Source organism: Semicossyphus pulcher, unplaced genomic scaffold (assembly GCF_022749685.1).
Source record: "Semicossyphus pulcher isolate SPU_LCO1_2020_fin unplaced genomic scaffold, fSemPul1.0.p SCAF_10, whole genome shotgun sequence".
NCBI lineage: Eukaryota > Metazoa > Chordata > Actinopteri > Labriformes > Labridae > Semicossyphus > Semicossyphus pulcher.
The window spans coordinates 24,088,068-24,111,977 of NW_027211604.1; the positions used below are offsets into that span (position 1 = coordinate 24,088,068).

At 43.2% G+C, this 23,910-nt stretch overlaps 1 protein-coding gene across 4 annotated transcripts in view; it reads left to right on the forward strand.

Moving 5' to 3' along the window:
* The window catches only part of specc1 (sperm antigen with calponin homology and coiled-coil domains 1), an 81,171-nt gene that overhangs the window by 33,471 nt on the left and 23,790 nt on the right, over positions 1-23,910 (forward strand). For 3 of the 4 annotated variants that reach the window (XM_069676404.1, XM_069676412.1, XM_069676420.1), the window contains 8 exons: positions 7,736-9,303; positions 12,163-12,370; positions 12,997-13,070; positions 14,951-15,126; positions 19,123-19,283; positions 21,124-21,224; positions 21,345-21,420; positions 22,407-22,551. In XM_069676404.1, the coding sequence (XP_069532505.1) occupies positions 7,736-9,303; positions 12,163-12,370; positions 12,997-13,070; positions 14,951-15,126; positions 19,123-19,283; positions 21,124-21,224; positions 21,345-21,420; positions 22,407-22,551 (2,509 nt within the window). Of the gene's footprint in view, positions 1-7,735; positions 9,304-12,162; positions 12,371-12,996; positions 13,071-14,950; positions 15,127-16,859; positions 18,530-19,122; positions 19,284-21,123; positions 21,225-21,344; positions 21,421-22,406; positions 22,552-23,910 lie in introns of those variants that run through there. The other variant, XM_069676428.1, reaches the window with a different exon arrangement.

Consider the following 23,910-nt stretch of genomic DNA (forward strand, 5'->3'; position numbering starts at 1 on the left):
TGTATAGTTGCGAATACTGGGTGTTGATTATGTGTCTTTGTCCCGTCACTCCAGAAAGTGTCACAGCAAAATTCTTGTGACATGGTGACTTCTTGTGGGCTGTATGACACAGCCATAATACTTTGTTCTCCCCAAAGTAAGGACTGAAAATAAAGAGCTTGTATTTACTTTGCCTTGTATGAAATGTTTGTTGTATTGACGCAGGTGGGACTGAGTCTTTATGTAGAAATGTTTGGCCCCTCTGTTGGTTGTGCATTAAGCTGTCGTCAGGTTCAAAGGGAGCGGCCGTGTTGCTCGAGATTAAGGACTGACGTTTGCTTTCTTTTGCAAATCCCTGTTTGCAGCGTAATCTTCCCACAGAATATGTATTTTAATCAGTTTAGTGGTCAATCCAGGAAAATAAATCACACAACGCTTAATACATCCTAAGTCTTGTCACATTCAGTCTGAAGGTATAAAGCCTCTGACATCATCCGAGCTTAACAATACTCATTACAACCTGTTACCCATCACACACGCTGATCCTATAAACCTGCAATCATGTAAAATGGTATATTATTATTCCCTCTGTGAGTCCTGTGTTAAACTGTTTTCCATTTGCGGCATAAAGAAATCCCCTCTCGGTTGGCCGGCTCTTGGTCCCTGCTGTTGGATCTCTGTAAGGTATTGGCTCCATAAGCATTGTAAAGCAGAGTGGATCAACATAAGGGGGCTGTGTTAAAAGTCCTAGCATGCAGGCCAGTTGAAATGATTCAATCAAAATGATTAAAGGAGCCAAAGGAGCCAGGCCAAGTGGCCCTCTGCGGCTTGCCAGCTCTGACGCTGAACCTTCATGCGGTGCTGCAGAAGAAGCACAGAGCTGTTTACTCTGCAGGCAGAAACAAGCAGCTCAGCTTTTATACCACAACGTCTGACATGTCTGTCTTAAAGACAGGGTGGGAGGTTTGCCCGGTCAGTTGTAGGCATGATTAATGATCATGCCACCTGCTGACAAGAGATTCACAGTAATGATTACCAACTTGTTGTGTTTGGGTGATATACTGCACTGCTGCCTACAGAGGAAGTGGTGCTTTTAAGGGTTCTGTCTCGGCTCGTAAATGAGTCCATCAGTTATTTTTTTGTGTTTACTGCAGCTTCCTTATATTTCCCTTTCTTTAAGAGCAGGCAAAAACCAAACGTTTTCTTACTTTGCAAATGCTTATTATGTTCTACTGATTATTGAGCAACCCCACAAGAAGTATTATCACCCCGCCTACTCAGCATTTTTGGTTAAGCCACTAACACAGCCAAACTACTCCTGACTCCTGTCATAGAATAACCTCAACAGAAATACTTTTAATATTTGTTAACAAAAACTTGAACTTGAAAATGACACAGCGTGATCGACCCTAATATGTGATTTAAATTTAGTTTTTAGGGTTGAGAGATCTGGGGTAGGGTGTATATTGGTCGCCGGAGTGGGGGGTGAAAAAGAAAATATAAGTTGTGTAGTGTTTTTTCTATGCAAAATTTTTTCAATAACAAAATTGATCAAAAAACAAAAACAAAAAAACTTTTACTTCACATTTTGCAGTTACATATTGCAGATGTAATGTTAACTGTTGCATGTGTGACGTCCACGGTTGGCTCCGGTTGTAACTCTTGATTTTCCTCGCTGACGGTCGTTTTCCTTTTCAGACTGTTTGCTTCATCTGAGCGACGAATTTGTTTCTTTTTCTTTGGATTTTCACTTCTTGTTGAAGTTGTATCTGTAGTCATCCATCTTTTCTTTGTTTGTTCAGCCATAGTAGATTACTGTTTACTCGCAACACTTGCAGAGAGCGGAAAAGCGGCCACTTAGCTCCGCCTACCCTCTCTGGCAGACCAACCACTGCTGGCTGATGGAAAATGCGCCACTAACTGGGCGCCGCCACAGACACCCAGTCTGTAATAATACTATATACTGCAAACACAAAGGCTTTCATCAGTGGGCCACAGGCTCAGTCACCATTGTGTTGCCTCAATCAGTGAGAGATAGACACTTACAGACATTTATTTACATCAAAATCTTCGAGAGTATTACTTTAATGAAGCCTGCTGTGATTTCGGTTCCCACTGTACAGCTGCACCTCCAAGATCTATTCCAACAAATGATTCTGGGCAAGAAGGTATAAATCCAGCTCTGACCCACCTTTTGTTGTAGGTGAGAACTAGCCAGAAACTGTGTTGTTGGGGGTTATAGCTGTAAGGGCATGCTGACTTTCTTCCACTTACACAGAAACTTTTAACGAGAGGTTATGATTTATTTTGGAATCTGTGGGTTCTGTGATGAACTTATGCCAAGTTCAAATAGCCAATCAAATCCTCTGTGTAGTCTACGCTTTAACTCAGGTGTTAGACTGTTGTCAGCCTTCAGGAAATCTCTGAAGCTCGATAATACAGTTTAGTACATCTGGTTTACAAAGCCAACACTTCTCTTCTAACAGTTTATTTCTGTTGTTTGACATTTTCCAAAGGAGTTTGTGCAGCTTTATTTTTTCTATTTTCTTGCTGAAATGAAATGAAATGAAAATGTATCCTCACACGTAAGTGGTGCTGTCATGGATTTCAGTGGCACATTGTTGTGATGCAGCTTTCCGTCCAGGCTAATCTCTGCTCAGGCGCTGTGGCAGTCATGGAGCCTCTGTTCTGTCTATCTCCCACTCCAGTAAGAGGAAAGGAATGCCTGTGAGTCCCAGCGTCTGGCTGAGGGGCGCCTGTTGACCTATTTCATGCCATGTCAGTTGGACAACAGGAAGGCCAGAAACACAGACTGCATTTTCTGCCTCTCCTCTCCACTTCCACCTTACTGTAAACGCGCTCACCACATTTCCTGGAACACAGAGAGGAAGACGGAGGGCCGGCGGCGAGAGATTCCCATCCCAAGCTTGTTTGTTATGGTGACGAAACTGGTGCGTCATTACAGGTGCCGACTCCGTGACACTTGACCAACTGCAGTCATTAATTCACCATGACTCATCACCCATGACCCTTGTGTCCTGTAAATTGAAGAGTCTGTGCACTCTGTCACCTCTGGGCTGGCAGGCAGGCTGGCTGCAGTTAACGGGCTGGTGCTGGACTGCATCCAGCCACACGGCTCCTGCTGTGATTTGAAAGCTTATCTTCATTAGCAAGAAAGAAGACAGCACAATGCATTACTGTAATCACAGACTTTCCATGAAATAACTGAATGCCTTTGGATTACTGGAAGTCAGTCAGAGCAATTAATTTAGATGATTAGTTCATGTAAACAACACATTCATGTGTCCGGTCGGCTTTGTCAGGCATATAAAGGTCTCCAAACTAGCTTCTTTTTACGCTCCTGTCTAAACAGTTATTGTACATGAAAAGTTTCTTCTCTTTAACATTCAGAAGTAGGAGACTAAAACAGAGACACTGAGTATAACGTCAGTCAGTCAGCGCTCTCCTTCTTACAGAGTGATTTTCTTCTCCGTCCCTGAACTGGTGTGTCGCAGTATTTGCACTTTGCTTTCAGTATGAGCTGGTCTCCTAAGAATTCATGAAGATTTATCCCTTGCTAGAGGAGGAAAAGCTCCTCAGTGCACCATTAACTGCCCATTCCCCTCCTTTTCACAGATATAGTGCCTCTCAGAGGAAGCTATAAATGCTCCTGGACCTGAGCCTACAAAGACAGCTAAATTAGGACTAAGATAACTCTCAACCACCCGGGTCTCGGATATTTCAGTTTGGATTTTTTTAAGAAATATATTTATTTTGCCCTCTTGGACAGAGCACAAGTTTCACTTCATTACAACTTAAAACAATTTAAGATGTGCAGTTTACATTCTGTTTTGTCTAACTTCTCTAACGTGATCGGGGAGGACATTTTATTGGTGGCTTCATCACTTTTTAGCTCCCCTTAAATATTGGGGTGATGTCGGCGTCACTTAGTGTCAATTACTGGTATATTTTCTAAATGCTGGTTACAGCATGGCCAGAGGCAGCATGTTTTTGGGATGTCCATCCGTCCATTCTTCTGTACGTGTCATTCTTGTAAAAAAGCTTCTCAGGAACACTTGAGGGAAAGGGGCTTCACGGTGATGCAGTGGTTAGCGAAGGTTCCTAGTTTGCACCCATGTTGGGGTTGAAGTCGTTTACGTGTTCTCCCCGTGCATGCGTGGGTTCTCTCAGGGTACTCAGGTTTCCTGTTTAGGTTAATTTGTGACTCTAAATCGCTCGTAGGTGTGAGTGTGAGCGTGAAAGGTTGTCTGTCTCTATGTATCAGCCCTGTGATTGACTGGCGATCAGTCCAGTGTGTAACCCCGCCTCTTGCGCACTGACAGCTGGGATAGGCTCCAGGCCCCCCCCCCCCCCCGAGACCCTGAACAGGATAAGCTGTATTGATGATGGATGGATGGACTTGGAGGAAAGATCTTTCAATTAAGCTAAGCTAAATTGTCCACTTGCGCTAAAGGATGTACTGATTAGATTTTAGAGGTCAAAGGTCAAGGCCATTATTACTGGACATTCTCTCCTAGCTTTAACCCTCATGTAGCTGTTCCCTCTGCTGCTATGAGAAGGATCTACCGACAGTCGCATGCTTTGCGGAGAAACAGAGACAGAGAGAGAGATGTTCTCCAGTATTATCATCCTTCTGTATATGCTCGTGGATGCCTCTCCTGTTTAATGTGGGCTTACTTATGCTGTTTTGTTTTTAGGGTAATGTATTCTTAGGAATATTTTCAACACAAAAATATCTCCCCTCTGAGCCCCAGTTACACTCCCATTCTGTGTACTGTGTTCGTCTTGCGTGTGCATTAAGGAAATTGTTTTTATCCATCAGCGATATATGTGGATGTTCTGTTTTGTTTCTTTTAGTCGTCATCAAAAAATGAAGTGGGGCAATCTTTTCGCAGCACTGCACTGTACGTGTTAATGCACTTACCCCCAGTCTCTCCTGGGAGTCTTTACAGGTGGCCACTGAGCAGCTCCACAGGAGCAATTCAAGGTTAAATGTCTCTTCAGGGAAATCTCACGTGTAGCACAGCCTCTTTTTATCCACTCTCCTGTCCAGCATCACTATTAGTTAGATTGTTGTTAAAGATATTTAAGAGACTAACCTGGTTATTAGTACTCCCATGTTCAGCCATAAGTTGGCAACTTTAGGCGTCAGTGGTCTCTTTATTTTGTCCCCTTGTGCTCTCATCATCTCTGGCAGAATAACTTACATCCTCCTCTCCTGGCAGAGCCAAGCCTTTATCTGACTCTCTGTGTGGCAAAGTGGACACTTGATGATATGAAATTTTGAATAATAAACTTTGTGGAGCTGCAGTGTTGGTCTTGGACACTAGCTGTCAAACTGGGTTGGTATTTCTTAATCTCCCAGCGAGCAGAGACACACTGATCCACTGTCAGTGTTGGCCGGTATCGGTTTTATACAACAATATTGTTTTGGATCTAATATTGTTTTACGAGCCAAAACTTGGCCAAACGTGGGGAGCATGTCACTTAATACATCTGTCAGTAAAATATAGCCATAGTGTTTAACACTATTCCCTTGAGAAAGCCAGTTTTGCAGAAGTTAAACCTGACCTGCATCTGTTACAATAAGAACACAGTCATACAAAGTTTAAAGGCCTTTGTTGACATGTCAGAGCCTCCCTGACCGTCTGATTTTGTATTCCTGTGGCTCTGCCCGCCTCTTTAGGATCCTGCTGTGTTGCATGTGCTGACTCCTGGCATCTCGTCTCTGGTGTCATTTCTCTGTGCACATTAAGCAGCTGTGGTGATGTCATGGTAAAAGAGGTGGGCGATCTAAAGATGAGTGAGTTCATGTGCTCCATCTGGGTTTTATTCAGTAAGAGTAAGAGGACAGAACAGAATATGAACAGCAAATGAAAGGCTGTCCCACAGTCCCACTCCTGGCATCACTCAGCCTCATGGGAACGGACTGATTTTAATCACATCAGACTGCTCTCTTTCTGTCTAACAGGGACCTATTGTCCCGCTCTTTATTACCACCTTTAATGAGAATATTACAAGAGGTCATATAATAGGTGTGAGCTGCGAGGTATATCTGTCTGTTACTGCCCCGCCCGTGTGGTGCTTCATGTAGTGCACAGTAAATAGTCATATATAACACACAGTGCTGATTTTGTGTTAACGTCTTCCATGTGACAGTACATAATTTTGGAGTGCACGCCGTCCTCATTCTGTCAGTCATGGATTCATCCTCTGTGAAGTGCACACAAAAGTGACTGTAGATCTTTAATGGCACTCGGGTCTTTTTCAAGTGCAGGTCGGTCCAGTGGCAGATTCATCTAACTGACCTGGAGGAAGTGCTGTGTTTGTCATGTGAATCTAAATGACAGCTTCTTTAATCCAGACACGTTGGAGTTATTTATAAAGGGTAGCTTTTAACTGAGAGACAGTCAGAACAGACGGGGTGGCATGCTGCAGTTCTTCCTTTTTATAACCCCTGGTATACAACAACACCCAAACCTTGTTTAAGTAGGATTTTAGTTTTAAATCAATATATTGATGGTCATCTATTTATACCGTTATGTCTTTACCTCTCTGCTTAAAGCACTTCACTCTTCCCAACACAGCTGCACACTCTGGGAATGTTAAACCGCTTTGTACCCCAGAAATGTTGCCAGTGTTGGCAGCTCCTGCCACGGTTTCTAGTTTATTCAATAAGAGGATAGTCTGTGCAAAGTGCCTATCAATGGCTGAGTACTTAAAGAACCCACAGGGGTATAGGATTTCCATCCCAAACTAGGCCATTTGTTTGTGGATTTTGTGTATATGTGTGTATAAGTGTGTGCACGTGTTGCTCAGGGTGATGCTCTGTCTATCTCCACACACAGGCTGTCTGTCTCGTCTCTGCTCTGTGGGTTACTGGGTCTGATGATAGTGTGTGCAAGAGAGAGACACAGGGCCGTCTTTGTCAGTGCACAGCTTAAGCTGCTTTGTGCCTGAATGCTCCACGTGCACAGGGACCTTTGTCATCGTTCGAAACAAACACCCTCTTGTGTCTGCATCGCTGTTTGCTGATGATCTGAAAACAAACAATAAAACGTTGTCAGGCGGCACCCAGCTCACGCCGGGCATCAGTAAATACTCTTCATATTTGAGAGAGGGCTGGAAAAGGCTCGCGCCCGTGACCCACGCTGATGCCTTTTCAAATGCCACAGTTAAGCTCTGCTGGGGCCATGAATGACCACTGACACCAACAGACAGACTGTGCCAGGCAGATGCTCTGTTGTCCAGACAGAGAACAATATGTGAATAGGGTACAGTGACCAGCAACATGAAACTGCTGAATAATACAAGCATCTGAATGAGACACACTGTCTATTCAATTAGTGGCATTACATGATGTTAACAAATTCATGGCCCCAGCATGGCAGTGTGCTGACTCCATGAACCTGCCCTGGTCAGAATCACGCCTGCTGTGTGGTTTCATGTTACACCACATTTGTAGTCTCAAGTGAATCTTTGTGTTCATTTGATTATCTAGATCCATTTTTATCACTCTGAATGTAACTGTGTATCTGATGTGGCCAGCCATGTTGACTGTGATGAACACAACTCATGATTTTTGTTACCTGACCCTGTGGTCATATTTCCTCTTTTTTTATTAGAGATAAAAAAAAAACTGAAAAGCTGATTGTGGATGGGCCACAGTGACAGATTTTTGGATCAGTTAGCTCCTTAAACACTATTTAAATCCATCTTTTTTTCTGTGTTGCAGGTGCACAAACAGCTAAGAAGTCTGGTATCCCAGCTCCTAGAGAGATATCTTCTACCATAACAAGAGACCGCACCTCTCTGAGGGAGCAGCTAAGGAGCTCCAGCAGTAAGAGGATGGTTTCTAGTGCCAGCACTTCCAGCCTCTCCACCCTGGCAAAGCAGACACGTGCATCCACCAAGTCCCGTGGAGATGCAGAGGGCCAGGAAAGGGGCCTTCTTGAGAGCCAGGTGAAAGAGCTGCTGGCTGAGGCCAAAGCTAAAGACTTAGAGATCAGCAATCTCAGGATGGAGTTACAGCGCTGCAGAGGTAAAGCTTCTACTGTTTCCCCTCCAACTTCACCCAGCTCTGTCTCATGGCAAGAGCCCGCTGCTGATCGAGAGCAGGGGCAGATGGCAGAGGCCCTCGTGCTGGTCGGGGAGCTGAGGGAGAAGAATGGGAAGTTTCAGAGAGAGCTGGCAGCGCTCAGGGAGGAGAACCAGGTGCTGAAGGAAAAGCTGCTCAGCTTGGAGGCGTCTCCTCTCTCTAGTACAAACACAAGCAGCCCCACCAAGCCTTTAGTGAATGGCCTGCCCTCAGACTCCAACTCGTCTGCTCCACAACAGGACAGTCTCCCCTCAACTGCCAGCCCTGTCAAAACCTCTGTTTCCTCCAGCTCTGACATCACCAAGGACTCGCCATCACCCGACTCCTCTGAGTTTGAGAAGATCCCATCACGCTCAGATTCTGTGAGCAGTGGTCTGAGTGGGGAAGCCATTACAGCAGGGGCAGTAACCAATGCTGGAGGACAGGATGCGTCAGTGAAGAGCCTTACAGAACAGATTCACAAGATGGAGGAGAGCCACCACAGCACAGCCGAGGAGCTGCAGGCAACTCTACAGGAGCTGGCCGACCAGCAGCAAGTGGTGCAGGAGCTGACAGCTGAGAACGAGCGCCTGGCAGAGGCAAAGCGCCTCTTGCAGGCCTCCCTTCAACAGCAGAGAGAGCGTGTGGAGGTGATGGCCCAGAAGAATGAGGTGCTGGCTGGCCGACTTCAGGAGCAAGCCCAAGCTCAGGCCCAAAGAGAGGAGGAGCTGGGGAGCCAAGGGCCTCGGCTGGCCGAGCTGGAGCAGAGATATGCCGAGCTGATTGAGAGCTCACGCTTCGAACGGGAGAAGCTGGTGGACATCCAGCAGCAGCTGACAGGCAGCCTGCGGGCTCTGGAGGAGGAGCACCAGGAGGCCCAGGGCCAGGTGCGCTGCCTCAGAGAGGAGATGGACAGGCTGCAGGCCCAGCTGGACAGGGAGCTGGAGGCCCGGGGTCAGGCAGCACAGGCCGCAGAGGAGCAGAAGGCAACAGCAGACTGTCTCAGACTGGAAAACAGCAGGCTGAAGGCACAGGTGGACATTGAGAGGCAAAAGGTGGGTGAGCTGAAGGCCATGCAGAGTGCCAGTGACAGCACCGAGGTGCAGAACTTACTGAAGACAGCCCACGCTGAGAGAGACAGGCTGGAGGGAGAGCTGACAGAGCTGAGGCAGGAGCTGCAAGAGGCCCAGGCCGAGACTGAGCATGTGCGAACTACAATGTCCAAGGTAGGAGGGGGCAAGGTTACAGCTCAATGTGTATTTAGGATTAACAGTATAGATGATTTTTGCGCCTTGCATATAAAATATAAAGAGAAAACTGAATGTTTGAATATTTTGTGAGAACACAAGTTAAGGCATTTATCACAGAATATAACCTGCTGTTTGTTTGGAGAGAATATAAGGGCCACATGTTGTCAGGAAAGATTCAGATGAATCTATTTAAAGCTGGACTCTCTGTCTCTGCACAGTTTTAACGTTGTCCACTTGGTTGCTTCTATTGTGTTACTCTCAGTGGTGTGTGTGTACGATCCAGGACTTTTATTATATCTGACTCACCCTGTTCAAAAAAACGTACTGTGCTCGTTATTAGGGCTGAGTTTGACAAAGCTTTAAGGAATGCAAAGAACAATCACTTCATCTACATTTGCTGTAAACTCTTGGAGTCAAAGGAAGCGGTCTCTGTCAGGGAGAGGTTTGAAAGAGACCAAAATGCTGAAGTTGATTGTCGTAAAAACTGTATCACCCGTCTAACACTTGTTAATGATTAAAAAATGTAAGTTAAATGGGCCAACATGGCTTCTTGACTCAGTCACCTCATATTGAATGTGAAGTTGAGGACACACTTTTTCCAGAGTTGTTCAAACATGACCATTAATCAAGCTTAACAGCTGCTGTTGGGCCCTATGTTCACCATCACACCACATGGACTCGTGTTCACTCACATTACTTTCATACGTTTTTTTCTGCCTGCTCACTTTGGTTTTCCCCTCAAATGCCACAACACCAAAGAAGGCTGAGGCAGTGTGGTTTGGGGGTCATGTTGGGAGTTGTTGACTCCAAAGTGAGGCGTGTCGCCATCAGCTTCGTGATGTTGTCATTGTTGGACTGTGACTGCTGTGCCATCAGTAGGGTGGTCCACCCGTGTGTGGAGTCACGCTCCTGTCCTCTGCCACATGGGTGTGAGGGTGAGGCCACTACATAACTTCACTCACAAACATCCTCATCGATCAGTGCCACGTGGAAGTAACCAGGAAGTATCACTTCTCAGGACGACAGCAGTCAGCATCTATGTTCAGTGTACGATGGGAGCGAAGAACGCAGCAATGCAGTGAGATCTAATCTAGACTGAACTTTTCACCTTGTAAGTCCTCTGCAGTATTTATCACACATTGTTAGAGCCATGGGTTGCACGGTGGTTAGCGCTGTTGGCTCACAGCTAGAAGGTTCCTGGTTCAGACGTAGGGGGCCTTTCTGTGTGGAGCTTGCATGTTCTCCCCGTTCTCTGGCTTCCTCCCACAGTCCAAAGACGTGATCGTTAGGTTCATTGGTGACTCTAAATTGCCCGCAGGTGTGAATGTGAGCGTGAAATTTTGTCCGTCTCTCTGTCTCAGCCCTGTGATTGGCTCCTGCCCCCCAGCGACCCTGAACATGTTAAGCGGTATCGATAATGGATGGATGGATGTTAGAGCCATTTCTAGCAAGCTTTATAATTTTCTCTTTTGTGTAGTTATTGCTTTGCGTCTGGTTTGGCAGCACCTAGTGGTGTTTTTTGACACCAAACCTAGTGCACAGCCTTAAATGACCTTTCATCTTAGGGTCGTCTTAAAGGAGCAGTTCCTCCCTGTGAAAAGTCGCTGTCAGTCACAGCTGGTGTTCTCTGTAATCGATAGAAGCAATAATATTTTAAATTGGCCCCATAGCTGTGGAGAAAGTTGTACAAACAGCCCGTGGTTTCACCTATTCTACATTCCTACAACACCCAGCATGCTTTGCACCCCTCCCTCTGAAAGGAACGGCCCAGCGAGAGACGCTAGATTGAAATACAACTGTTTTCCATTCAAGGACATTGATCGCTGCATTGACGGCTCAGAGCGGGACAGAATCAGAAATACGACGAGAATATACCGGTGGATCGTCTAAAACATCTTCAGGTCTGCGGTCGACATTTCAAACCTGATGATTCTGAACGACACATGACATCAGATGCAGGCGTCCTGGATTGAGGAAGTGTAGTTCAGCGAGCTCCCTGGCTTCCGACAGATGACGTGTTTCACGTAGCCTGGCAGAGGTTCTCGGATAGCGTCCTCCAAAGGCACAGAGAGAAACTGCATTTGATTTTAACCATAATGGCGTTAGCTCCCCATGATAGCATGATAGGACTGAGGTTTAAAATCGTCGAACTGGCCCTTTAATGTATGTGGGCGTGCTGAAAGTAGTGGATATTGGTCACTGCATATTTTGGTTGTGTGGTTTAATCTAACTTTTGTTTTGATCAATTTGTTTATTCTCCCACTGATTTTGATTTCTTTCTAAAGGCCTGTTTGTGTTGTAATTTTAAACTAGACAGATGCAAGAAATTATAATGAAAAACTTTATTGTCTGAGCATCAACAATGAAATGTGACAAATGCACATTAATCACATTGCACAGGATGCAATATATTAAGTCTAATTAGAGCCCTTATGGCTACTGTTAGTCACTAAAAGATAGAGTTTGTTTCTTGTTCGGGCCAAACAGTCGAGTGTATCTGTTAAATAAATGTTGCAGAGACATTTCATGATATGTAGGTCAGTGGTTTGCTCACACGTTTGTTTGTCTTCGCCCAGCCCTCATTCATGGACACCCAAAATGTTGTCTTGATCTTAATCTTTTAGAACATGGGGATGATGAAAAGCAGATGAAATGGAAAACTGCACCACAACAACGTTTGAAAGATACCATAAATTATCCTGTCTTGAGCCAAGGGTGACTTAAGTGCTTCCATCCAACGAGCACAGTGACGCAATTCATTAAGCACTGCCTTTTTGTAAAACCCATTTCTTCTCTGAACCCATCTTAATCTCACAAATGTGCACACATACACAGGTGGAGGCCAAATGCCAGCAGCTGCAGGAGCGAGCAGAGAAGAGGGAGCAGGAGCTCACCAGCCAAGTGACTTCCCTGGAGGAGGTGGGGATCCAAGCTGAGAACCAGGTGAAGGAGCTGAAGGAGACCATCTTTGAACTGGAGGACCAGGTGGAGCAGCAGAGGGCTGTCAATTGTCACACCAACCAAGCCGTCCTGGATATGGAGAGTATGTTCTTTTCATTGGATGGTCTGTTCTCTGTAATGTGTGGCGTGTTTTAACCTGCAGTCTGCAGCCTAATATAGAGACATTAATCGGTCAGTGGTAATATTAAGTCTTTACTTGTTTATATAAATGTGTAGACAAAAAACAGTTTAAACAACAAGCAGTTCCGACATCATGAATTTGAATGTAGAGCATCAGTTGAAGCCAAGCGTGCTTTATAACCACTTTATAAACTGGTATCTGAGTGTATATGGAAATCAGATGCAATGTGAGGACAAACTTAAACATCTGTCTCCGGCTTGCCGTTAGTGCAGTTGGCAAATGTTCCAGGATATGGCTGGATACACTGTATTTCCACAAGCTGTTATAAAACATGGCAGATGAAATTGGTCTGATGCTAATATTATTGCAGTGATGAGAAACATTCCGAGAAGCATTAAATACTGTTGCACAAGGGACTATTTTATTGTTTATTGCCTTTATGCTATAGATCGGCTGCTGTGTTTTCACCAGACTGAACACTGAGCAGTTTACTTGAGACTTTAAGAGTTTAATTATTATTTAGTTATTATAAGCGTTCAGTCAAGTCAGACATGCAGTTCTAAATACCCTTGACTTTGTCATTGCAGATCTTGTCAAAAAGCTGGAGGAGCAGAAAGTTGAAGCAGACCGTCAACTGAAGGTCTTGAATAGACAGATAAAGGTAAGACAAGCTTTAATATGCAGATCCTCAAAGCTCCTTTATATATTATCTTTGGTGCTGAGATTTTGTAAAGTTGAGGTTGTTTTAAATGTGATATAGAAAAGCTTCAATAGTTCAAATTGGAGATGGCCTGGTTATTTTGATAACCATGTGATCCTATGGATGTAACATACAATCTCCTCTTCTTCTTCTACTCTAACTGTGGATTAGAAGCTTCACCGCACTCAAAATTTACATGATTTACTTTTGGAAATGCCTCAGAGCTTTGATGATGGCATAAGCTAAAACCATGGTTCTCAAGTGGTGGGTCGGGGCCCAAAAGTGGGTCGCGGAGCTGTTTTCAGTGGGTCGTGGATGTGCACTTGAAAAATGTTTTTGTCAATGTCAAAAGTCAATGCTGCCCTTTGACCTTTGAAGGACATGGGTTTCCTTTGACATGCGTGCAGTAGAAGTGTAGTTTATTCACACTTCACATTCCGGTTACACTAACATTCTGTAAACTTGACGCAGTACAGTAGTTTTGAGTTTATTTCTGTTGAAAAAAGGTTGTTCACACTGCCACCTGCTGGTCCTTTTGGTTGACTTTTACAATGTTTTTTGGGGTATCAGTCACAGATTGGAGTTCACTGAATATTTTTCCTGTAGCATCCGATGGACTCCTCAGGAAGACAGCTCTGTATTTATTGGCAGGAACTGATTTTGCGAATGGTTTCTTTAGTGACCTTCACCTTTGTTTTTGTCTGTTCTTAAGAACAGGCAGTACCACAGGCACTAGACACTATCCATCATCTCATTCAATTTGTACAGTGCTATCTCAGTGATCTTTGGCACTTCCACAATACATTTGAAATGTACTTAAACCAAAATACAAATCTACAAGGCACTGATCGTTGCCCTAAAAACACTGAATGTAGGCCTACATCATTTTTCTTTTATTTCAGGGCCAAGGGATCTCACCAGTTCTTTTTTTTGGCTGCTTCAAACTGAAGGGCACCTGTGGTTCAGATCCAAATGCTGTTCTTTGTTTTTGAGGTGATTTTTATGTTACGATACGAGGTTATCTAAAACTTGATTAGAGACACCATTTTTCTTTCAGTATCTATTACCAAAGATAGACAAATCGTGGATTATTACAGGGCAAACTGTGACTGAAAGAGTTTTTATCTTAGAAGTTAATTAAAGCCTTAACTGTAAATGATTCTCCACAAGAATGTAATTCTTTGTCTTTCATACATTTATCATATTTAATGTATCTGTTGTTAGACTTCATTTAAGGCCTACAATCGAATCACAGCCATGATGATATTTAGTACATCTCTCCATCTCATGTGATGTTGCTTTAATACAAATGTTATACAAGCAGCAAATCAGTTACAAACAGTAATAATCTTCAACAGACAGCTCCACCAACACAACTGGTTCCACAACTTCACTGAAACTGGACTGTTGTTGCCGAGCAACCCAAACATCTTCCTGCTCTCTGTGTCTCCAGGTGACCACAGATCAGCTGTTTTTATCATGACCATGTATCTGTTTGTTTTAATTGATCATCACCAGTGAAATCAGAGTACCAGCTCGATCACTGTAGACACACACGCTCTGCTGTCATGTTGATTAATAGTGTTCAGAACACCGGGCGGAGTGATACACAGAGTGAAAAGTCCCAGTGATGTTGTTCTCTGTATCAGCACTCATGAAATGCCTCATCCAATCAGATTACTTGGTTGGAACTAACTGTTGTATAATTGCTGATATGAAAGTCGATCCAACAGTTCTTGTATCAGTTGGTGATTCCTGTCTGTGTTCATTTCCCTGTCTGTGTCTATACATGCATCTACCTGTACAGCACACAGTGTATTTATATTGTGATGTTTCCTCAGGATGAAAAAGAGGAATGGCGACGGTTCCAGGCTGACCTCCAGACGGCAGTGGTTGTGGCCAACGACATCAAGGTGGAGGCTCAGCAGGAGCTGCGGACGCTCAGGAGGCAGCTGCAGGAGGAGCAGGATCGCAGTGCCAAGCTTTCAACAGACCTTGAGGCCCTGCAGGGAGTCAGGTACGCTCTCCACTGTACTCCTTGTTTTCTCCCCTCGTCCAAACCCCCCTCGGCTTCCCTTGTTCAGCATCGGGCTGCAGTTTCTCTCTGAACACAATGTGAATATGATATACCTGCCAGAGTCTTGCCATATCCCCATCCTGTGTTTTATACATTTAATACTTTAACACAAAAACCTCTTGCTGAAGAGGTTTCTAAATTTTCTGTCTGTTATCAACAAAGGTTTTAAGAGTGTTTTGTTCATATCTGGGCTTTTCACAATATTAAATCCTTTAGAGTTTAAGTTCCTGGGATTTGGCAGACTCTGTTGGTAAAGTCTCCTGCAGTATTTCCTTCTGTGTATTCTACTCCTTTAAGCTGCTGCCCTCTCTGTCTCCCTCTACCACACTGACCACAGCCTTGTAGTAACATTCAAACCTTACACTCTGCAATAAACTACAGTGTATGGATCAGAAGACATTTTGAAGGTAGATCTGCTCGATACATAGATTCTGCTTTTATCCAAGTTTGTTACAATGCAACCCTGAAGCCAGCAGAACACTGTCCTCAAAATATTTCACACCCATGTATCATGCTATTTTAGATTTCTGGTGGTGTTGTTGCACTGTGTGCAGTAATGGGATTGATATATGTATAGAAAGTGTTGCATTGGTTTGTGTGAGAATAGAAATAAGTGTATATAAGTGTGTTTGAGCGTGCAAATGCCATGGTGTTTCTCACAGTGTTATCCCCTCCATTATCATGCCAGGTCAAATGCCTCCGATGGCAAATTCTGCTTGGATTAGAGCCTGTAAAGCGCTCTGTTTAGCCTGTGTGCCCAGCCATGGTTTGATCCTTTAAGCAATGCTAATTATCTCTAAATGATTTATAATTTTACTGTATACTCGTATATCATCTCACAAACTCCATGAGAGCAGTTCTAGTGAATAAGAAATGGTAATATTTGGTTTAAAACCAAATATATCCTGTTGAAATTTCATGCAGTCCTTGTGGATTAGAACGTTACACAACTGGTTTTAGAGTTTTGCTAAATCAGTGAACTTTCCCCAAAGATTAGCTGTTACGCTGCGTCCGCTCCAAACCTCCAGCAGCTCCCTCTGATGACTCTGTCTAAGATGTCCCAGTGACAAGCCTCTCTATGTAACGTCCAGGTGAGTCCCCTGCCCTGTCAGCCCTCTCTCAGCCAGCCTGCCTCTCCCTGCCCTGTGTGCTGCTGCTGCTCACTGACCTTCCTGTCTGTGTTTGGCTTCATGTTGCTGCTTCAGCCTGTCTGACTCTGTCTGTCTTTTCATGTTACTGGCTGATTGCACATTCGGGACTATCTTACCTGTTTGGTCTGCTTTGCCTGGTTCTGTAAACCTTCTATTGAAGTAGATGTATCTGGTGCCACCTGCTGTTCTTTGAATGAATAACCCTTCAACTGTTTTGGTTAATTAGCAGGATGGTCTGCACGGCATGACTGGATTAAACTCATGCTATGCTACATCTGCTTCAGATACATTTACCTAAAGTCTTCATCACCGGGTGATTTAATCATACTAGACTTGATCTTATTAATCCAATGAGGTATGCATGGGTCAGAGTGTTTAGAAGTCCTGAAGTGCCCAGAGGTCTGCTTCATAATAACAATGTTAAGATAAAATGTAAGCTCTCAATTTTTGTTGCAAATGATCAATGCACATAAAAGTCTTCATACTCCACAGTTCATCTCCCCTCTTCTTTTCCGTTTTCAGGATAAGCACCGGAGCCACTTTTGATACCAAGACTGCAGTAGAGGGGCACTAGAGAAGTGCCCCCCACCTCAGCACCACATGAAGACAGTGTTATCGTTGCACTTATTACCTTTTCTGTGTCGTTCAAGATGTGTTAAACAGGTCTCATTATCAGCCGCCTTGACCAGTGTAGATGCAGTACACAAAGAGTCTTTAAAAGAGTCAGGCTTCCATTTCTATCCAGCTACACTTCTGTTTTTTATTTCTTAATGAATGTGCTCTTTCTTTGTTATTTACTCAACCTCTGTTGAAGAAATGCCATATGTCGGATAGATTCCCTTTTGTACTGTGCGAAGCTGATTTGTGCCTTTGTAGAGAGATGAGATGGTATAGAATAATACATGACCTGTTACAAAATGCACCATGAAAAGCAGCATGAAGCAGGTGAATTACTTGGTAAATATTGAGTCAGAGGCAAAGCTGCAACAGTTAAGATTCTTAGTCAGGAAATCAGACTTTGCCCTGTAAAGGTAAACACAATGCAGGAGAACGTACCTGAACGTACCTACAGAAACAAGGAGGCTTCTGGGTGTTGTGCTGGACCTAACATTTGCTTTTCCTACTGTCTCTGTAATTAACCTTCACTTTGAATTCGGTTTGTTTACTATAAACCTTCACATTTATGACCTGTTAAAATATCTCAACTTGTCATTTAAGCTTGGTCCACGGTCCTGTCGTTGTAACAGAACTCAATGCAGTGTCACATATTGCCAGTAGATGGCACTGTGGAACACACAACACTCAGCTGATATCCCTGTGAACATACTGGTATCGTCTGCTCTGTTAATGGTTATATATGTATTTTTGGATGATTGCTATATTCTTTTAGCTTTACAGAGTATTCATTCTTTCTGCCAGACAAAGTAATGAGGATGATATAGATATTAGCCATAGCACTGCCAATATTAGATTGTAGGACTGACACAGACAGCTGTACCTCAGAGTTACACACCAAAAGGTTGATGGTCCAATTTAACACAAAGACTTAGAATACTCCACCACAGAGTTTGTGAGATGATTACTTTCTCTATAATCCTTCACTGTGAGTTGAGATGGACTCATTTTGTACCAAGACATCAGTTAATAATGAAACAACTGCATGAAGTTTTTATCTGAACCTCAGAGGCCACTAAATGTCCTGATATTTCTTGTTACATGAGATTTTCTCAGAACAATTTTTAATGTATCAGATCCTTAAATGTTGTGATGTCACTCATATAGAAAGAACTGTCACCTGTTTCATCTTTGAGCCAATCTCTTTGCAATATTCTGTAGTGTGGTTGTGGCGTAATGACGTTTTACAGGATCTCAGGTTCTTCGTAAAGTCCAGTTTTTAAAGTCAACTTGTGCATCTTTATGAAAAGCCATATTGTTATACCAGATTAAACAGTGCTGGTACTCCAAATGTAAACATCTGGATATGTTTGATACCATTTAGGAAAAAGATGAGATGGTCTGTCTGAAGCCCTTTAATGAACAATGCAGTGAATGTGCTGTTAATTTATTCTGCAAAGAAAGACCTAGAAGGTCACGTGACTGTTTTTATGCCTGTGAAGGAAAACATAAGAGTGTGTTTTATGTCTGTATGTTGTTCATTAGGAAAATGAATAAATGAAACTCCACCAGTCAAACTGTGTTTGTGTATCTCTCTAAAGGGGCCATATCTTTTGAAGGGATATTCTCATGTTTTGCATGACCCTAACCCTAACCCTAACAACTTGCTCGTTTCAGGAGGAAGGAGAGGCTCTGAGAAATAATTAAATTAAAATGTATATTTTTTAAAACCAAACAAACTCTACCAGCGTGATTCAAAAACACATTAGAATAATAGAAAAGTGATTGCAGAGCTAAAATATGTCCCTTTAAGTCTTTATGCTTCAGAGGTGAGTTGAGTTCAAAGTTTAAGACAGAAATTCCTTACTTGTGTTCATTCCTCATCCATCACTGATAAAGATAGTCAACAATCCCTCACTCTGCAGCCTGGAGTCCAATGTTCACCAGGGCGATGGGTTTCAAGGGTCTCAAAGATTGGATTGTTGGAAATGTATGAGACCTGGCTATCTCCAACTGTTATTGATCATTTTAGTTCAAACGATGACCTCATGATCTTGTCACCTACTCATGTAAAGTAAGCACTAAACTGAGGGTTTTGTGTCTAATCTCCCCAGGTGTATGTACTTTATATATGTCTCTACACAGCAACCCTTTCCATTGTGTCTGTCAGGTCCCAAGGCGACGAGGTGAGGGTGTCCGACTCGGATAACAGCCATCACTGGTGCGGCATCTCCATGATCCCGACCACACCCACAGACGCCAGCAGGGATGCCGACTCAGAGCCCGGAGCTACTGTCAAATCCCTCATTAAATCCTTTGATACTGGACAGAGTGAGCATCGAGCACCTCAGTACACACACTCACACAGACAGGGGAATCCCAGCACAGCAGTGCAGCTATACAGGAGAACAGCTGGTGAGATCTGTAGTGAGGCATTTCTCTGAAGCGGAGTCCTGTGTGGTTTTATAGAACTGCCGAGCCTTAACTGACCGCAGACAGGATGAAGGGTTTATCTTTTTTTTGTCCATATAATCACTAGACACCTGTAAAAACTGATGAGGAGGTATTGTCGTTAAATAGCTTTAGTTACAGCAGCAGTGAAATGGTTATTGTCATAGGTTCACAGTAATTCTAGCATGTTAATAACATTTTAAAATGATGGCATATAAAACTGAATATAACAGGACAAAAGTGGCTTCAATACCACTGTCAATGTACTGTGTATTTCAGATTGTTTCTTCTCATAGCCAAGCTATAAGCAATCATCTTTTTAAAGACTCCCCAAAATCCCTCAGCCGCAGCACCACCAGAACACTGACGAAATGCCACTGTGGAATAAATGTGTTTAATTTACAATCATATTAATGCAATAAAAAAAATCCAGTGAAATCAAATTACAAATAAATGAAAATATATATGAGTGGTCAATTTATAAGGTACACCTGTAGAATCTAATGCATCCAATACATCAGCTCTGCCATAACATCCATCAGTACAAGTAACTGTTCAGTTTTTGGTGATGTTCTTGACACATGTGAGGGGCACTAACACTTGTCACTCATTGAGTTTGGTGAGGGAAGCTTCTCAGTGCAGGGTCAAGTGTGTGTGTGTGTCTAACTGCCCCTGATTAAACCAGGGGTGGGAAGCCTATATACTGTAAATGCCCTTGGGTTCCAGTGCTCTGTGCTGACTCATTATCTCACCATCAGAGGTAGTTAGAGGTTCTCTTAGTGTTTTCCCTGTCTGTGTTTTGCTCACCATTACTAGTTTTTTTTCGTGTAGTTTATTGGTGCTGGGACTTTTCCACCCCAGCCTTTTGTGTTTTTGAAGGCATCCCTGGCGGCCATTGTGTTTCGGTTTCAAAGTGTTTCCTTGGTCACCCTGAAAGTTTAGTTTCTTGTCAGCTGCTCGGCAGCAGTGGTTCAGTTTCCCTTTATCGAAGCGTTATTTAGTGAAGGGTGCTTGTTTGTTTTGTAGCTTCATATTATTTATTTTTTTCCCTCTCCCTTCTGATCACGATTGTTGTGGTTATCTCTCTGCGTCACATTCCCCGTCATCCTGACATACAGTATGTGTATATTCAATGATATCTTTGTTATACTTGGGTAGTAATGCACTGCACTGTATTATAAGGAGAGGTGGGTGTATTTGTTTTAGCTTCCTCCTTTACATTGACAAGAAGTGTTTACTTAAAGGAAGAACACTTGTATTGGATGGCAGAAGAAAGACGTATGATAAGACAAAGGAAAAGACAAGACAAGTAATCTAACCAAAAACTGAATGCCAACTACGGGTGCTGAACAGCTTTCAAACAGGTTTTAGAACTCATGGCTGCTTTGATCTTTGATACCTTGTTCTCTTCTGAAGGGCTAACTGGTATCTAATCTAACTGGTTTCTCTCATACTGCTTTAAAATACGACTATTTTTTCCTCTTAGTTTTATCTTGAGATACACCAAAGACATGTTGGGAGTCACTTTCTGTCTGCCCTTCATTGCTTCCACAATATGCAACTGTAAAAGCTGCTTTCATTATGTCTGTGTCAGAGGAACAGAATACTTGTCCTTTTTTTTAAGACATTGTTATTTACAGTAATTATACTGAAGTGTTAGAATGAATGTTTGTTTTAACCGACTCCTGTGGAACAGTCTCAGTGGTTTTTGGTTTTTCAGACGGTCCCAGCCACACAGTTCAAATGCATTCCTCCCAAAGAACCCCGCTGAGTGGGATCCCTGTACGCACTGCACCTGCTGCTGCTGTCTCTCCTATCCAGGTATACCTTGACTTATTTCCCTTTTAATATAAATAAATACATTTAATATAAAAGAGTTTCTATGAGTTAAACCTCTTTCAAACTCTGAACAGATCCCTGTTCTGTTTTCTGTTCTTTCAGAGGCAGACATTCATCAAACCTCTTTCAAAGACGTTGGAAAAAAGAATCAATCATGGGGAGTTCTCTCTTCAATATGGTACGTAACACAAATGTGGTGAAGGGGAAGTCATCGGGTTAAATATGCATGTATATATACAAGTGATGGGACTGGCCCCCTGCTTTCAGGTCACACTACCATCAGCCCCACTATGAGTCAGTGCCTTTCAAAATGAGGGAGGTTGAAATGTCAGAAGTAACTCTTTATCGCAGAGAGAATGAATACAGAAATGCAAACGTCACACTCCTGTTGTTTAAGTGTGTCGTACTCAGAAGACAAATCCTGTAAATGTGTGCAGCCACAGGTAACAGATGTTCCAGCTCCTTCCTTTATGAGTTGATTGTATAGGCTGTATATTAGAAGTGGATGTAGCCACTGTGACGCCACCCATCAGTTTGTGGACTGTTGTTTTTAAGCCTCAAGTTTGGTATTATGCCTGTTCGCTGCCATCTTGGTTTTCTGGGGCCAGAAATGTTAATACTTGCCAGGTCTGTATCATAGGTGGCAGGTGGCCATGGTAGACACCGGTCAATCAGCCATGCCCTAAAAGTACACCCGACGGACGGTGACTTCAGCATCAGAACACTGAACAGAAATGTCTTTTTAAGGTACTATTTCGGTAAAACAGCAGACAGTGATTTACATGTACTTTGGCATCACTTCTCTAATCTTGTTTCACTGCCAGCCATTTCTGCAACTGAAACTTGACTGCTCATTACATTCAGGTTCATTATTAGCATGGACGGTGGCTGAAGTCAGAGGACAGAGGCTCTTAGGCAGGGCTACTTTGAGTGTTGACAAAGCTGAAAGCGACTTTATGTGGTATCACCAGTCAGCACCACGAGACTGTACGGTGACTTTTCTCAGTCTGTAACTTTTTAAATCTAACCTACAGTTACCCTTACCCTGGTCCTGAATGTTTATACCCTAATTTTGTTGCAGCCCTACTTTACTTAAGTACAATTCAACTTGTCAAAATGTGCTTTGTTAAATAGATTATAATCCTGCATCCTTCCCTCCTCCAGATAAATTGTCGGGTTGCGGAGAAGACCTGAAACCCACCAGCTTAATGAGGAAGAGCCCCTCTCTGGAGTCTGTAATCAAAATGCCTTCCTCGTTCGGCAGCCGCACAAGTCCCTTCAGCTACAACCGAGGCAACAGCAAGCTCAGGTGGGGTTATGATCTGCTCATGTTCAGTGAATCCAGTGGAGCTGAGCAGGAGTCCACCTCCTTTACTTTGGAAAAATAAACCAAATGACATATTTATTAACATGTACAAACTGATCAGTTAATATAATGACAGCTCTACATACAGCATAATGGTTGTTCTTAACTTATAGAAAATCAGACTGAAATACAAACCTGTTCTGACCAAGCAAACATCGCAATGAGACGTCATGTTTGTTCTTTGTTTATGTAAAACAGAAGTTCCCTCTAAGACCTTTTGGTGTTTATCCACCTGCTCATAAATATCCTTGTTTTTTCATTTCAATATTTTTTGTGATGAAATCCAGTTTGAGATGTTTAAAGACACCAGACACTGCCTGTCGTGTGTGTGACACAGGTGGCTTTAACATAAAGGATCGGCTGTTTGCTTACCACAAAAGGAAGAGAGACACATGTTAAACAAACACGGTTTCACCTTCAACTTGTGGCATTACTGACACACGAGGATTAATTGTAGCACACAACCGCTCGACTACAACTGCAGCAGTTTACATTGGAGGTAGATCACTCAGTGTTACATGTTGTCAGAGTGGGATGGTGAGGTTTAAGCCGTCACTTGGGCATCAAACTGGACACACACCCTCAGTATAAACCAACATTAAGTATTGTTTACATTAATATACTGTACTGTCAGTGATCTGGAAACTACAAAACCAGTCCGTCCAGCCTCCCCTCTTCATCCTCTGGGCTCAGGACATATTGAGCTCTCTACCCCCTAACCATCTGTACAGTATTGTCTGTTTGTATCTAAATGCTCTAACTGTCACTGTCTTGCAGACCTTCTTGCAGGCCCTCTGTATAAGCCTAGCTATATAATATAGCTGCACTATCATCACTGATAAAGGCAAGCATTCTTCGCCTTTGTGTTTGTTGGACAGGATCGTGTTGCTTCTGGCGTGGTGCCTCAAACAGAAAAATAATGAATTTAACAGCAGCACTGTAGTGACGTGTGAAATGTTTACCATGCACAGAGCAATGACCGTGTCTCATGGTCTTCCCATGGCCTCAGCTCCAGCACAAACCCCAGGGAGGAAACCCTTTGAATAATACTGCAGATTGGCATAACAATCTGTTATTCCACTCTTCTGTATTGTACTCATTACAGATCAATCAGTGTACTGTGTGTTAACGTGTGAGGAGGTAGACGAAGGTCTAAATGTTAACATCTCACACGTACAGTCAGACTGAGCACAGAGCTTTGTGTACTTGGCTTCACTCCAAAGTAATCTTGAGTACACTCTGAACTCCAAAGCACATACAGCAAACCTCAAAGAGGCTTCAGTCTTTAATGATAAGACAAGA